The sequence below is a fragment of the Andrena cerasifolii genome, chromosome 2 (genome assembly GCF_050908995.1).
Source record: "Andrena cerasifolii isolate SP2316 chromosome 2, iyAndCera1_principal, whole genome shotgun sequence".
Taxonomy (NCBI): Eukaryota; Metazoa; Arthropoda; class Insecta; order Hymenoptera; family Andrenidae; genus Andrena; species Andrena cerasifolii.
This window is the reverse complement of record NC_135119.1, coordinates 25,333,762-25,348,732: the sequence shown is the minus strand read 5'-3', so window position 1 is coordinate 25,348,732 and position 14,971 is coordinate 25,333,762. Positions and strand designations below refer to the sequence as shown.

At 39.7% G+C, this 14,971-nt stretch overlaps 4 protein-coding genes across 4 annotated transcripts; 2 read left to right on the top strand and 2 right to left on the bottom strand.

Annotated features, from left to right (window-relative positions):
• Window positions 1-1,117: 1,117 nt before the first annotated feature.
• Window positions 1,118-2,021, top strand: Ndufb2 (NADH dehydrogenase (ubiquinone) 1 beta subcomplex, 2, 8kDa). Its single transcript, XM_076830754.1, has 3 exons — window positions 1,118-1,306; window positions 1,557-1,680; window positions 1,762-2,021. Exons 1-3 carry the CDS (start codon window positions 1,206-1,208, stop codon window positions 1,825-1,827), a joined length of 291 nt encoding a protein of 96 aa, XP_076686869.1. The 5' UTR covers window positions 1,118-1,205; the 3' UTR covers window positions 1,828-2,021.
• A 104-nt stretch (window positions 2,022-2,125) lies between these two features.
• On the bottom strand, window positions 2,126-5,270 carry LOC143378754 (aldehyde dehydrogenase 1A1). The gene is made up of 10 exons (XM_076830702.1): window positions 5,138-5,270; window positions 4,584-4,688; window positions 4,384-4,485; window positions 4,118-4,283; window positions 3,336-3,640; window positions 3,163-3,265; window positions 2,793-3,091; window positions 2,509-2,717; window positions 2,353-2,427; window positions 2,126-2,272 (listed from the first exon to the last, which is right to left on the bottom strand). The coding sequence occupies exons 1-10, from the start codon at window positions 5,171-5,173 to the stop codon at window positions 2,209-2,211; spliced, it is 1,464 nt and encodes a 487-aa protein (XP_076686817.1). The 5' UTR covers window positions 5,174-5,270; the 3' UTR covers window positions 2,126-2,208.
• An 867-nt stretch (window positions 5,271-6,137) lies between these two features.
• Tektin-a (Tektin A) lies at window positions 6,138-12,887 on the top strand. The gene is made up of 7 exons (XM_076830701.1): window positions 6,138-7,370; window positions 9,898-10,184; window positions 10,257-10,566; window positions 11,623-11,837; window positions 11,912-12,134; window positions 12,202-12,356; window positions 12,467-12,887. Exons 1-7 carry the CDS (start codon window positions 7,302-7,304, stop codon window positions 12,678-12,680), a joined length of 1,473 nt encoding a protein of 490 aa, XP_076686816.1. The 5' UTR covers window positions 6,138-7,301; the 3' UTR covers window positions 12,681-12,887.
• Prtp (thioredoxin domain-containing protein pretaporter) lies at window positions 12,708-14,944 on the bottom strand. Its single transcript, XM_076830711.1, has 5 exons — window positions 14,462-14,944; window positions 14,128-14,274; window positions 13,915-14,023; window positions 13,549-13,839; window positions 12,708-13,464 (listed from the first exon to the last, which is right to left on the bottom strand). The coding sequence occupies exons 1-5, from the start codon at window positions 14,638-14,640 to the stop codon at window positions 13,003-13,005; spliced, it is 1,188 nt and encodes a 395-aa protein (XP_076686826.1). The 5' UTR covers window positions 14,641-14,944; the 3' UTR covers window positions 12,708-13,002.
• Between the last annotated feature and the right edge of the window lie 27 nt (window positions 14,945-14,971).

Below are 14,971 nucleotides of genomic sequence, written 5' to 3'. Positions count from 1 at the left end.
CACTAACCGCCTAGTATAAATTATTATTAACTATAATCGATAGAACTCGAGATATCAAGCAATTTGTAACATTTGGCCTTGGATTTGCAAATGATTTTCTGCGCCGACTGAATTCTCTTTTATTCTCAATGTTTAATCGTTCGATACATTAATGTTAATGCTTATACATATCACGTAGTATTATTTATAATGTATAAATACGTTTTAGTTGAACTTAGTGTAAGTGAATAGTTGCAGGAATATTTGGAGAAATATGAGTGAGATACTTGTTTCTCCCCCTTAGTTACTAACATCGGCGAAGTATAGGCTAAAACGATAGACCTATCACCTTATGGGAATTCGCGTTCGCATCACTAACACGTAGAGGCACGGTACTCTATGAAACACTTTTTGATTACAAAATCATTTTCTGTTTTTAAACATCCTTCAGTTTCTGAAAAAGTCTTCTAAGTAACGGGTATATCTGAATGGAATCCTGTTAAATTAAAAGGCCTCCCACATGGTCCAGTAATCGATGAAATTGAGAAATCACGAGATAATATGCACTATGCCATGCACACACTTGACTGAACCGATGAATTTCTCAGGGCTAGACAAACTTTTAAGACACTCATGCATCGTGCAACTTTCTGCGAGACTTTTAAAATTAGATTTTACTGTAAATTTCAGTGTTGGCGGTAAACTAATATTAGGGGCAAACGGAATCCAATTATTATTACTTCACTGGAATGATTAAACAGTGCATTAGAAAATGGGAAAACTAGCGCTCGAAAATGGGAAAAATTATTGTCCAAACGCTAAGAAAGATTGGAAAATTAAATATTGTTAAACTGAATTTTAAAAAAATATAGTGTTGTGAAGCTCGCCACGACACACATTTTTTCTATTTGCAGTTTGTTTATCCAATCATTACTATTAGAGCTAAAAATTATAAACAAAAAATTTTTCATCATCCAAAATCATTGTTTCTATTTCTATCACCTCTGCCGAGGACCCACGAGGACCTCGTCCGTGTTAGTACTAATAGTACTACATACGTTTGTATGAAATTCTGATTCAAAATTCAAATAAAGCCACATTCGATTAATCGAAATTCGACCACCGTCAGCCTCATCTTATTCTTATCAGAGGTCGCTGGATTTGACAGTAAGCAAGCACGGCAGTGTGCGACGGTGCTGAATGGAATTAGTGGTTAATTGAAAAAAATGATTCTTTCGCGGTTTACGGGGATCGTAAGATCCGCGAATCACTTGAAGCAGGGGAAGAATGCTGTGGTAAATTTGAATCCAGTTCGTCTAAGTCACGAGTAAGTTAATACATCCATTACATAATCCTTCAAACAGAGGTTACGTTTGTGTGATTTTTAACTCGCACTCGCACAATACCTAATGCTAACTTGCAGCTACACTGTACGTAAAATGCGTATTTTAATTGCGCGTGTGTTAATTTAATTTCTTCCATTCATTCGTCGTGAAATAAAATTTTTCGAGTACACCTCGGTACGACCGAGTGTGTCGCGTTTAAGGTAATACTAAACAAATTGTAATATCTTTTAGAATGCATTACCGTCACGTACCTAAATGTGACACGTTTCATATAGTGCTAACGGAAATGATAGGTGGAATCGCCTGGTGGTGGCTTCTTTGGAACTTTTGGCACGATTCTGGACATCTTATTCATGTAAACATCAAAATCTATAATTAGGGCAGCATCGTCATGGGTTTGTGACAGATTCCGTAATTTTATATTTTATATGCGTAGGGACATGTTCCACATGATCCAGCACTTTGGACGGACGAGGAATTAGGAATACCACCCGATAATTGATGATATACATTGGTAAAGACTTCCTTCGTAAGCGTAGACTTTCAATTCGTCGGCATACGTGCAATGTTTTGTATACACTTAGTCTGAATATAAAGCTGCATTGTGCTCAGTGAAATCTACAAGCTAGTATCCAATATATGAGATTCATTAATTGGTACACAGCTGTTGAATAAAATATTGTTTTGATAAATAAATCCCTGGGACTGCATTACGTAATTCCAAGATATATTCCTTATTTATATGTACGTGGTACCACGAAACAACTCGTAATACGTATGGGAAATAAAATAATGCAGTGAAAATACAAAATACAAGAAATTTATTAAAATACGTATTTATATATACTTCGTATAAGAAAAAGTATTGAAACGTATATACATATTAGTTTCGTATCTTAATGGACACAGTTTTGGTTTCAAGGTATTCCTCTAATCCATCTGGGCCCCTGAAAACACACAAAACCAGAGCTTTACGATGTCCTTTTCTTGAAATTGTTCAATACAAACGAATACTTGTTAAACTTACATTTCGCGGCCTATGCCCGATTGCTTGAATCCACCGAATGGAGTTTGCGGTGTAATAGCGTTGTAACAATTCACCCTATTGAACAGTCACATCGTTTTAGAAATTTCCTGTGCCATACAGGTATACCGCTCAGAAAATTTGTACAATAATTATTACCAGACGCTGCCAGATTGTACTGCTTGCGCGAAAGTCAAAGCTTTGTTGATATCGTTGGTGAGCACACCAGCAGCAAGACCGTATTCCGTATTGTTCGCGCGTTCGATAACTTCATCCAACGTCTCGAATTTCAAGATAGATTGAACAGGCCCAAATATCTCTTCCTTGGCAATTCTCATATCGTCAGTGACGTTAGAGAAAACAGTGGGCTTGAATTGAAATCACGGAGATTAAGGAATGTTTAAAAAATAAAGAGGCCTAAAGTTTACAACAGGAAAGTCTACCTTAACGAAATAACCAACGTTCCCCAGTCGTTCTCCACCAGTCTCCAATACCGCACCCTGTTCTTTCCCAGACTTAATTAATCCCAAAACTTTATTCAACATTTGTTCATCGACTTGTGGCCCTTGCTGGACCTCGGGATCGAAGGGATCGCCGAGCTTGGTTTTGAGTGCCAGCTGCTTAGCATGAGTGACAAATTCGTCGTAGATTTTGGACTGTACGAAAGTACGCGAGCCAGCGCAACAGATCTGCCCGTGATTCGTGAACAACGCGCCGTATGCGATTTGCGCGGCTTCCTTGACTGTAAATTGCTCTCCGTTATTGAATGCTATAAATAATTTTAATACTTCGTAAAATGCATGCTCAATGTACCGTCAACGTCGTCGAAAATGACCAAAGGACTCTTGCCACCTAATTCAAGACTGACACGTTTCATGTTTGTCTTGGCAGAAGCCTCCAGTATCAGGTGACCGACCTATAAGTAATGTAGGAATCTTTAGTACTGATTCAAATCTCATTAGAAAGCCAATAACACGAATGGGTACCTCCGTAGATCCAGTGAATGCAACTTTGCGGATGTCTGGGTGCTCAGCTATAGCTGCACCAGCTGTCGGACCATATCCTGTGATAACGTTCACAACACCTGGAGGGAATCCAGCCTCCTTAGCGAGTGCCGCAGCGTAGATGGCAGTCAATGGAGTTTGTTCCGCAGGTTTCAAAACCACGGTACATCCAGTAGCCAATGCCGAACCCCATTTCCATGTCAGCATGACCAAAGGATAATTCCAAGGAATAATTTGGCCTACCACACCAATTGGTTCCTTTCGCGTGAACGAGAGAAGATTCCCATCTAAGTAACAATAGTGATTAGTACTCTATGAAATGTGCAAAGCAACCACTGACAAGGGAAGATCCCGAACCAGAAACTTCAAAAAATTTTGAAACTTTGCGAATATGTAGGTGATTTCCTCCTGATTACAACGCAATTTTTGTTTGCCGCCCAAATTCACTCAAAGGGAGTGTAATTGACCCCTGAAAATTTTGTGTTATAACTCGTGAACTGTAAAATAATTTGTTTACCAAATGATAGATCTAATTGAGAGAAGTAACTTTTGTCTTGAAACTTATTTTCTTACTGTTCGCAAGTTATAGCACACAATTGGAAAATAGCCGAATCTTCAGGGGTTAATTTCACCCCTTTCGAGTGAATTTGGGCAGCAAACAAAAATTGCGTAGTAATGAGGAGGAAATCCCCTGCACATTCGCAAAGTTTCAGAATTTTTTGAATTTTCGGGTTCACGACCTTCCCTTGTCGAATATGACGTACCTGCAGGTATGGTATCGCCACGGATTTTGTCACACCATCCAGCACAGTAACGAATTGCACTTATACTTGCATGTACATCGTAAACAGCATGCATATATGTCTTTCCATTATCCAGAGATTCAAGACTGGCAAGATATTCCATATCGCGTGCAAGGAGATCTGCGAACTATACAAATACAATATATTAACGGGGAAGAAAATGGAAGCGAACGGGTTTGCTTAAACTTCTTCGAGAGCGTTGCAAAATTGCATAATAATAGATATACTTTGTTCAGAAGTTTCCCACGAGCAGATGCATCCATGTTCCGCCATGTGGATCCTCTCTTGAATGCCTCTTTAGCAGCTGCAACAGCCTTGTCTACATCAGCCTGAAAAGCATAAGACAGATTAAGTGATTCGTAATCCACAGAAATTTGTCGAGCGTTGTGAAAGTTGCATAACTCTGTTGCGGTGGAAAAGAATTTACCTTGTCACCCTCAGCGATTTTTGCAATAACAGTGCCATCGGTTGGATTTAAGGTGGCAAATTTCTTACCACTTTTCGCATCCACAAACTCATTATTGATGAATAGCTGGAACCACGAACAGATTAGTGAATATTACGGGATAGGTATGAATTTTATAAAACATACATCGAGTTTAAATGTATTACATATATTAAGAAAATTTAAACATATTATTATTATTACTGAGCTAGAGCGTAAACTACCATAGCGTTATTGTTACTTTTACCTTTGCTACTATTATTTTTCCTCTATTTTTCTGAATTTTTTCAATAGAAAATCAAACCACATCTCTATGTCTTTATGTATATATCCCTTTCTTTTTTGTTTAAAGCAGTTTTTATGTATATATCTTATTCTATGTTCTACTCTTGTGTACATGCCGCGAATCGACTGTGTGTAAATTTTTCTCATCCGTCATATAGGCTTATTATACTTATCTATATGTTTTTTTTGTAACTAAAGGCTACGTCCAGTATAATAAATAATATATATTATTTTAATTAGGTATAATTTACCTGGGTGTACTTAACGTCTGGCATTTTACGTGTCATTTTTTCCGTGCACACTCGTCGCTGCTCTCTCAAAGACTGACTCAAGATACGTCAGTATCACCGCGTTAAATACACAGTTCTGTGATAACAGATAATGCTGGTAATGTAGTCATACCCCGTACTTACGAACTAATTGATATGTACCAGAATAGTAAAGCTGTTCGAGTACTCGGAAGAAGCGAGCGGCTCGAGTAGAACCGAGAGCGGCTCGAGTAGAACCGAGGGCGGCTCGAGTAGAACCGAGGGCGGCTCGAGTAGAACCGAGGGCGGCTCGAGTAGAACCGAGGGCGGCTCGAGTAGAACCGAGGGCGGCTCGAGTAGAACCGAGGGCGGCTCGAGTAGAACCGAGGGCGGCTCGAGTAGAACCGAGAGCGGCTCGAGTAGAACCGAGAGCGGCTCGAGTAGAACCGAGAGCGGCTCGAGTAGAACCGAGCAGTCCGGGTATGTCGAATAATTTGAAGCTTGAATGTTTTTCTACTGGGTAACCATGAACCATATATTTCTTCAGAAATATTATTAAATCATACATACGCGAAAAATTATTTTCAATAGTTAAAGAATATTTTCATTTGCAGTTTACATTTTAGTTACTCACATTATTACGAACCATTATCCAGTAGATAAACATATGTATTTTAATATATTCGAAACACTCAAGCTTCAAACTACTTATCATACTCGGACTGCTCGGTTCTTTCGGCCCACTCGATAAAATTCGAGTTCTCGGCTTTCTTCGAGCTACTCGGTTCTTTTTTCGAGTACACGGCTCGTTAACCGAGTTTCAAGCTACTCGAATATTCGAGTACTCGAACAGCCCTACAGAATAGCTGTCGTACATTATCGAAAAAGATATAAGTCAGGTTTCAATTATTTAATAAACGTGGTTTTATATATATAGATAAAATTCAGCGTATATTCATAATTAAAATATATAGCTAAATACAAAAGCATATTAACTATTGTACATGGATAGCTTTGTATCTAAGATTTTTTATTATCGGTTGCCAAGTGGGGACGTAAGTGCGAAAGGATAAAGGTCGGGCGCTTGTTTTTATAAGATGTTTTTGTTGGAACGGTGAAAGATTATGTATCTTGCGGACTTATCCGGAGCCGATTAACACATATTGCGGAGCAGAAGATTTGCATTACAAAGGGGGATCTTAGATGTTACATGTGGCGAAATAAGAAACCGATTTTCCCGTACCTACGCATTTAAACCGGGGGGAACTTTTCGAGAGTTTTATTCGCTTCGCTTTATTACCGTTACGTAATAATCGTCCGAATTCTGTTGGAGAACGTATTTGCGCAATTCTTTTACCTACACGAGATTACGATGAATTCGAGAGAACGTTCCGATACGGTTTATATATCTATGCCTGATAGCGTTCATCTCCTTTTTGTTATCTTTCATTAATTTCATATCATTATTTGCAGTTCAATCGCGTGATTTAATTCAACGAATACTATGCAGTACAGTTATAATATTCAAGTCATTGGGATAATTATAGATACCTAAACCTCGATGAAGATAAAATTGTAGATATTATATAAGCCAAATTCCACTTACGCCCAAATCGCCAGGCCCAAATGTTCCGTTCTGTTAATAAAATGAATATCATAAATTGTATGTTCCCGTTTCGCGTCGTAATTTATATTTAAAATCCTGTATTTTCCGATAATGGATCTTCCACAGATTTCTCTTCCATATTTCAGGAGATTTTCAAAAATTTTGAAACGAAAGGTATTTAATGAAAATCACGGGCGATTCGGGCGTAATTGGAACGCACTCAGAGTATCGCGAGAGGGGAAATATTAATTCATCTGTCACACGATCCACCAACCTCTTAATAATTTCCATTGGAATAATTATGGGAAAAGAACGCACACAGGTAGTAGATTTAGTTAAAAAAGAATCCCTTTCCAACTGCCGCGAGCTATTAAATCGATAAATTTCATGTTAGTGACTCGAGGGACCAGTCGCTATGCGATTTCAAGAAGCAAGAAAATGTCAAGTCGAGTTGCACCCTTAAAGTACATCGGGAATATTTCGCCAGAAAATTATCTACAGAAACAGCTGCTGTGATCGTCTCGTGAAATTTAATCTCGTTGATCCGAAGAAATATTCGACATGGACGAGACGCAAGGTTCTTCGGGAGGAGCACCGCCTCGGTTTCCAGGCGATGGAACCGGTGATGGGGTAATTTGCGATTTAAAATGACCGTATATGTTTCTTATATAGGGTCGCTCAACCCTTTCGCTACGTATTTAAATTTTGGGACGATTCTTGGAAAATATCACTTATAAACGAATAAACAAAAGTTTTTAATTTTCAACTTATGGTTACTAATGGAACTTTATCAGAGGAGCTCGAGAATGGAATCCAGGAAATAAACAGTCGACTAGATGTACAGTGAGTCAACAAATTTATGGCACACCCTTTAAAACAGAATAACTTTTTTAAAATTGGTCCAACCCTGCTGAGTTTTTTGGAGAAGCTAGAAGGATCTACTAGGCGACGTGTCCCGTCGTTTTGAAAAAAAAAACTGCAATTGGTCGGAATAGCGAAGAAAATAGTGATAGTCGTTTTTTTTTAACTTTCTTATCTGAGCCTGTAATGAAAATTTAAAAAATGTCTTTTGTAGATTTAAGTAAGCTGTATACATACTGGAGAAGTCTTGGGGGTGTAATTAAGAAATGAATGATAGTTTGTTTCACCACACTGCTTTCGATTTAACGTATCGACCGACTGTACACAAATGAGGTAAACGGTTAACGATGAACTTCACGACACAGTACCTTAGAGGCCCGGTTCAAGAGTGAGGCCGCGTCACCTTCGAAGGGCTATTTATGCAGACCCCGCAGAGGATCGCGTCCCTCAAGCGAAGCCGAAAACGCGCGGACAATGGAAGGTATTCACTTCCACACGCCGAAAAATACTGACCTGAGCGAATTGGACTACCTGACGGGTAACGCGGCCATAGTCTGACTCACCCAAGCCCACGGGGAAAAACCCGAGAGTATATACTAACCGAAAGCTCTATCTAAAATTTCAAAAAAAAATTAAACCGACTTCAAAAAAATTAACATGCACTGGAAAAATAAGGTAACTCTGATTTTTTTATGTCGGCGCCTCATCATTTGCGCTGTGTAAATCTGGCGCCGACTTAACAAAATTGGGAGTCATAGATTAAATCAGGAAAAGACTTAATTTTCACTTTTCAGTGCATTTTTTTTTTTTTTTGAAGTCGGTATTAATTTTTTTTTTAAATTTGTTATTATTTACTGTTTTAGTTATTTCACTTGTATAACTACATTTGTTTTAAAAAGTATGGGCAGGCCTACAAAAGGAGCTCGTAAAAAATAACCGTTTGCTATTTAGAAACAGAAGATTCTAATGATAATGAAATAAATTTCTTTTTTTTGTGTAACTTCAAAACTATTTAAGGGGGTAGGTTCCCCTAAAATATTTCGGAAATTGGTTTTTAGGATGTTTGTATATTAAGCTAGCTACATCTTTTCTACGTATTTTAAGCGCAACCGGGCCCCGAAATTCTAAAAAATGAAGGAATTACAGTAAAAAATGTGTCCCAGAAACTACGTTTTCCAAAGCGGTGAACATAAAATCTTGAAATTTGAATGAAAATTTACAGGGAGTTGCAGGAAACTATTCCCCTCCACGCATTGGGAGCACATTTTCAATATAAATTCCTTAAAAAAAGATAAAAAATATTTTTCCTACAAAAAAGGAAAAAATCAGAAACATCAACATAAAAATTGTATTAATTTGTTTAACAAAATTTTGCTTCCTGCACAAGATGGATACTGTCTTACAGATTATAAAAATGCCTTTACTTTGTGCTTTAGGTAATTCACCTGTCCGGAACCGTGTTCACCATAAAACGGTGCATCGCGTACACGCTCTCACATTTATATTTATAACTTTTTTCCCTATAAATATATTTAAAAATTTCTTTTTGCGCATTAAAGTCAACGAAATGACGCTTAAAAAGTAAAAAAAAATTATCTCTATATTCATTTATTACTTCAGAATGTGCGTTTGAAGAAGGGCCTGATTTTGGGCTGTTCAGGGTAACCTCCCCCTTAACCGATTTTGATAATTCTATCTCCATGACCTAAGTTGATCGAAGCTAAACTAAATGCAATAAGTTTCACGAAAATCGGTCCAGTTGCGGAGAAATTCGCGGACAAATATAATACATACTAACATACACAGATACAAATACATCGAACTGAGAACCCCTTTACTTTTTAAGTCGATTAAAAACACGAAGGCATGCTAGCAACGAAGCCGCAACAGTCCTACCCCTCTAGCTTCTCAAAAGAACTCAATTCGTCCGGGCCAATTTTAAAAAAGTTATTCTGCTTGAAAGGGTGTTCCAATAATTTTTTGACTCACCGTATATCAGAGTTGGGCATTAAGTAAACAAAAAATTATTTAAATATGGGCCCAGCAAAAGTTACTTTATTCATTCGACCATAATTTCTTAACTCTTATTCGTTATTCGAAATTTGTATTTAAATAAAATTGTTGCCCGTCTCTGATACCGGAGAACATTGCTGAGTATCACAGTACAAGAGAACGCTTCTCCGCATTTTTCAATGCGTGGACCGAAGTCGAAATCCGCAGCGAAAGGGTTGCAGAGCGTAGTGCAGTCATTTTAGAATGACTGACCCGTAATATGGGACTGAACCCTTTCCTACAGCCTTCCATGCCTTGTCCCATGATGGAATCCACAGAGGGTGAAACGAGACACAGACCGGCCCCGTATTTTCCTCAGCCGGGAGACGAGCTTCCGGCCCAACCGGAAGCGTCCATGGGCCCGGTCGGCCCATGGGCAACGGGCCGTGTGACGTTCACACCTCAAGATGGTCTGACAGGAGTTAGGCCCGTTGTTGATCGATACTCTGTAACTAAATTCGGCGCGGCCCAATGGAGGGCCAACAATATGAGATTCTTCCAGCAATCGGATGAGAAGATCCGAGATGCCCAGTACGCTGACATAAATACACCCCTACACTTGCAATCTTACATTAATACTAACAACGCACGCTGATGTTCTAGGGTCGCTATAAACAATGCGAAACGGTGCGTCGCCAAATCGTTCCGCGAAGCGGACCAGACGCAATTGGAGACGACGGAGCACTTGAAAGATCGAGCCTGCGAGGTGCACCGTTGGAAAACCGAGTTGGAGCACGTGATACTTGAAATGACTAAAGAAATAGAATTATTGGAAGCTGAACGCCGACGGGTGAAACAGTCCCTGTCGGTGTTCACGATTCCCGAGTCTATCGCCGGGGAGTTTCTGCAACTGCGAGCTAAGCGACTAGAGTCCGATCTGACCCGAGACGAAGTCGAGGAAGAGCTGACGAAAGTTAATATCACTTGTAAAATTCAATAGCCGTTTCTTATAGGCTTTCGCGCGCTGAAAACGAATCCGCAAACCGTTTGTCGCCACCACCCTCAGTTTTTGAGAAATTCCATTTTTAAAAATACGGTAAATTTTCAAATTTGAACGTCTTTTGCGTCGAAAGAGTAATAGTTATTCGGTGGCTTGTTCCGTCAAATTATTTTATTATATTTTGAGCATTATGAACATTTAAGTATGTTTAAACAATGGTCAAAGGGAAAAGGACACCCGAAATGCACCCATTTTTGAAGATATCTTTCGATTTATTTCCAAAATTAAGGGTCTAGGAGAAAATCTGACTACACCACGCGATGCAGCAGATATTTTTCCTTCGGAAAGCGTCAACAGAAGCGGTAAATCACGTTTTGTTTTCAATAGAGAAGCGAAATAGTTTGGCAAAACGTGCGGCGCCGACAGTGGTAATCAAGCGCGTCAAGCGATTGTGTTACGCTGAGCGGCAGTGGATCGCGCGCCGCCGTTGACTACCACTGTCGCCGCCGCACGTTTTACTAAACTATTTCGTTTCTGTATTGAAAACAAAACGTGATTTACCACTTCTGTTGACGCTTTCCGAAGGAAAAATATCTGCTGCATCGCGTGGTGTAGTCAGATTTTCTCCCAGACCCTTAATTTTGGAAATAAATTGAAAGATATCTGCAAAAACGGGTGCATTTCGGGTGTTCTTTCCCCTTTGATCGTTGTTTAAACATATTTAAATGTTCATAATACATTAATAACTTATATCTTTGTCTTTGGGAGGGTTCATAGAATAATTTGACGGAACAAGCAATCAAACAACTATTACCGTCATAAAAGATCTTCAAATTTGAAAATTTTGAATTTTTTCAAAATCGAATTTCTCAAAAACTGAGGGTGATGGCGACAGAGGGTTTGCGGATTCGTTTTCAGCGCACGAAAACCTGCCAGAAACGGCTATTGAGTGTTACAAGTCCGGAGATGAGTCAAATTCTGTCGAACTGTGTAATGTTATGCCTGCTTCTGTATACATGTTAATTGTAGGAGGTAGCGCTTTGCTCGGAGGTGCGCGACTTGCTGGTCAGAACTCGGGAGCAGATAGAAATGCAACTGATCGAACTGAAGGCCGAGAAAGCGAGGATGGAGGTTGATTGGACTGATAAAACTGGCGCTTATACCATCGATTCCCAGTGTATGCGTTTAAAGAACAATTCTCCGCTCATATTATGGCATCCCGGTGCTACCAGATTCCCAGGACAGTGTGTACCGATGTGTTATCTAATCGAGCAATTGAAACGGGCCTCTGCAATCTCTTGTAAATGTTTGTTAACAGACAATCGACACCAGCCAGTTACGAGCACTATACACAGGAATGTTTGACCGCCGCCGAGGCTGCCAGGCAAAGGTCGGCGAATTTAAGGTCCACGTTGAGCGCTATATACACGAACTCCATCAAGGATCTTCGCGACCAAGCTATGCGCGTAGATATGAGTTTGGGCGAGAAGATCAAGCTTACGGAGGAAGTTCGTTTACAATTAGAAAAGGAATTGCTTCGCGTAAGTTGAGCTACCTCGATTGCACGGCAACTACCGTTATCCCATTAACGGGGAGAACTATTTCCAGTGCTTGTACGAGCAAGCGAACTCGGAGAAAGCGATCGAAGAGCTTCGTCATTCCGTACGCGGGTTGGATTGCGCAATGAAAGTGGCGCAAACACGATTAGCCGACAGATTACATCGACGCAATGTGGAAAGCTGTCGTGACACTCCTCAATTTGCGTGAGTTTCTTATCGCGGAGTTGCTTTACGTGCAATCGCGCGGGGTTACGTTGCATGATAATTCAATTGTCTGCACATATTTATAGCATTATGATGCGTGTTATGTTTAGCCTCGTGGACGAAGTGAAGATGCTTAACGAGCGCACGGCGGCCATGCTAGCGGAGCTGAAGCGAGCCGAAGAGACCCAGGCGGGTCTGGTAAAGGCTAGAAGCGACCTTGAACGTGAAATAATCGTGAAACGTAAAACGTTGTACATAGATAAACAGCGGGGACAATTGTTGCGCTCGTTTTATCCCTCCGCGACAGCTCTAGCAGGCTTTTAATGGTAGTCGAGTAACACAGGGCCACGCTGGAGAAACGGAATCTATGAATGTATCTTTTAAATGTATTTCGGAAGTACACAGACTTATTCACGCAAAACTTCGCCAGTTCTCAGTATTCGTGTATAGTAATTTTATAATATTTTTGTTTTGATATTTTATACAAAAATGAAAAATATATGGCCTGGATACTTTTGGAGTTTCTTTGTATGACGTTTCGTACATTAATATATGATTAAATTAAGTATTACATATTTACGATTAAAAACAGCTTACATTATCGCTATCGTTTCGGAATTAGAGTCAATATGAGAGAAATATATAATCATAGTTCGTCGTGCAGCTGCAAATAATTCGTCACAAACTCGTACAGATCGTCCAAGTTGCGAGCACCATTGTATTCGGAAACCTTCTGCCCGTCACGATACAAACACAGAGTAGGGAAACCGTCTACTTCTTGCTCATTGCATAATTCTTTGCTCGCGTCGAGCGTACAGTCTACCTTCACTATATTCACGTCCTCGTTTACAAAGAACTTCTTCCCAAGCTCCTCCCAAATAGGTGCCAAACGTTTACAGTGTCCACACCAAGGTGCAAAAAACTTAACAAATGAAATGCCTTTTTCAATACCATGTTCAAAGTTGTCGCCGGTTAAACTCAGCACAGTGTGAGTCGTACTGTCAGAACTGTCGGTCTTGATGTTCACTTGGTCGTTGCCATTTCCCAGCATTTTTGATACGTAAGCTTTTAATTCCTCGTGCGTACGTTGCCCAGAGTATTTATCCACCTGCGAATGTACATTCAAACGTTACCGACGCCTGCTCCGACGCGAGTTCGAACAAGACAAATTAAGGTGATATTTAAACTTCACCTTCTTTCCATCTTCGATCCAAAGCAACGTCGGATATCCCTTTATATCGAATTGCCCGCAAACACCGCGATGCTGCGTGCAATCAACTTTGGAAATGCTAACGTCTTTACTATTGCGCAGACTGTTGGCTAGTTCATCCCAAGTGGGAGCTAATTTCTGGCAGTGTCCACACCAGGGTGCGTAAAATTTCACGAAATGGTAACCAGCGGATACGTGCTTATCGAAAGTGTCCTCTGTTAATTCTAATAAACCGTTCACAGCCTCGGGAGGCGATGGTACAACGTCTTCGCTCTGAATTAAAAACTTCCAGATTAAACAGCTGTGTAATATGTATTATACTGAAGCGAAAGCATGCCCGACAATTACCCCGAGATTAGTGCCCAATTGGTCGTTAAGGAAGGAGAGTAGGGACGGCAAGTCTCTTGTGCCTCTAAACTTAGTGCCCTTGCTTTCCCCAGCTTTGAAAAACTTTAGCCTGTAAAATTGTTGAAACTAAAGTTTACTTTGCTGCAACTATATATGTATGTGCCTTAAAAAATTCTACAAAAGCTGTGCTTAAGAAATTGATCCTATACGCACGTAGGATAACCGGTAACGTCGTGTTCGGTGCATAAACTGCTATCGGTAGTACAGTCGACCTTAGCGACTTTTATATTATTGTCCTCTTCGTTTGATAGCTCAGCTAGTTGCTCCCAAGTAGGTTCGAGTCTTTGGCAGTGTCCACACCTGGTATAGATTGGATATAAACAATGTTAATCTGATAAAAATTATTCTTCTTACATCAGCAAGAACTGAAGAATTCAAGGAGACTTGTAACAGTCTACACGAATCTTCTCCAAAGTTTTTAATTTTTTCGCTACTCCGATAATGAACTTTGGTCTTAAATCATAAGGTATGATAAAACTGCATGTACCAAGGTGCATAGAACATGACGAAGTGATTTTTCTTATCGATCTCGCTGGAAAAATTCTCTTTTGTGTATTGTAACGTGTGTAGATTATCTTCCTCTTCGCTCTTCGCTTGACTCAGCATAAATACAATTAAAAAGATATGTTTCTTCAACATGACGGAACTCGCGGACTGCGCAGCCATAGCGATAAATAATTATTGCTTTTTAGGTATGATGAAGTATTCGATAAACAAATATTGTATCACTAACGGAGGTAGACAGAGAAAAGGAATAATTTAAAAAATTTCAGCGTTCCATCGCTGATTCTCTGATCCCGAGGTTGCGGCGTTAAAGATCTAAATACTTCTACAGTGTACTATCAGAGATTCTAAAGTTTCCACCGTTTAAACTGAAACGGAATATTGCTTGGTACTATACGATTGTAATTCAACAATCCTTTCCACTTTACACTGGTCTTCGAGCCTCCTACAAATGGATCGAAACCGCCGATTCCGCCCCCATGATATTCCAGCA

What these genes read in the sequence shown, in the direction of transcription:
- LOC143378754 (XM_076830702.1), bottom strand. Translation starts at nt 5,173, where the DNA reads ATGACACGTAAAATGCCAGACGTTAAGTACACCCAG. An exon ending in CAGACGTTAAGTACACCCAG is followed by an intron (nt 4,689 to 5,137) that starts GTAAATTATACC and finishes TCGTGGTTCCAG; the next exon opens with CTATTCATCAATAATGAGTT. An exon ending in CATTTTCGACGACGTTGACG is followed by an intron (nt 3,092 to 3,162) that starts GTACATTGAGCA and finishes AGCAATTTACAG; the next exon opens with TCAAGGAAGCCGCGCAAATC.
- Ndufb2 (XM_076830754.1), top strand. Translation starts at nt 1,206, where the DNA reads ATGATTCTTTCGCGGTTTACGGGGATCGTAAGATCCGCGAATCACTTG. An exon ending in CCAGTTCGTCTAAGTCACGA is followed by an intron (nt 1,307 to 1,556) that starts GTAAGTTAATAC and finishes AATATCTTTTAG; the next exon opens with AATGCATTACCGTCACGTAC. An exon ending in ATTCTGGACATCTTATTCAT is followed by an intron (nt 1,681 to 1,761) that starts GTAAACATCAAA and finishes TTATATGCGTAG; the next exon opens with GGACATGTTCCACATGATCC.
- Tektin-a (XM_076830701.1), top strand. Translation starts at nt 7,302, where the DNA reads ATGGACGAGACGCAAGGTTCTTCGGGAGGAGCACCGCCTCGGTTTCCA. An exon ending in TAGAAAAGGAATTGCTTCGC is followed by an intron (nt 12,135 to 12,201) that starts GTAAGTTGAGCT and finishes AACTATTTCCAG; the next exon opens with TGCTTGTACGAGCAAGCGAA. An exon ending in CGTGACACTCCTCAATTTGC is followed by an intron (nt 12,357 to 12,466) that starts GTGAGTTTCTTA and finishes TGTTATGTTTAG; the next exon opens with CCTCGTGGACGAAGTGAAGA.
- Prtp (XM_076830711.1), bottom strand. Translation starts at nt 14,640, where the DNA reads ATGGCTGCGCAGTCCGCGAGTTCCGTCATGTTGAAGAAACATATCTTT. An exon ending in GACGTTACCGGTTATCCTAC is followed by an intron (nt 14,024 to 14,127) that starts GTGCGTATAGGA and finishes ACAATTTTACAG; the next exon opens with GCTAAAGTTTTTCAAAGCTG. An exon ending in GGATCGAAGATGGAAAGAAG is followed by an intron (nt 13,465 to 13,548) that starts GTGAAGTTTAAA and finishes GTACATTCGCAG; the next exon opens with GTGGATAAATACTCTGGGCA.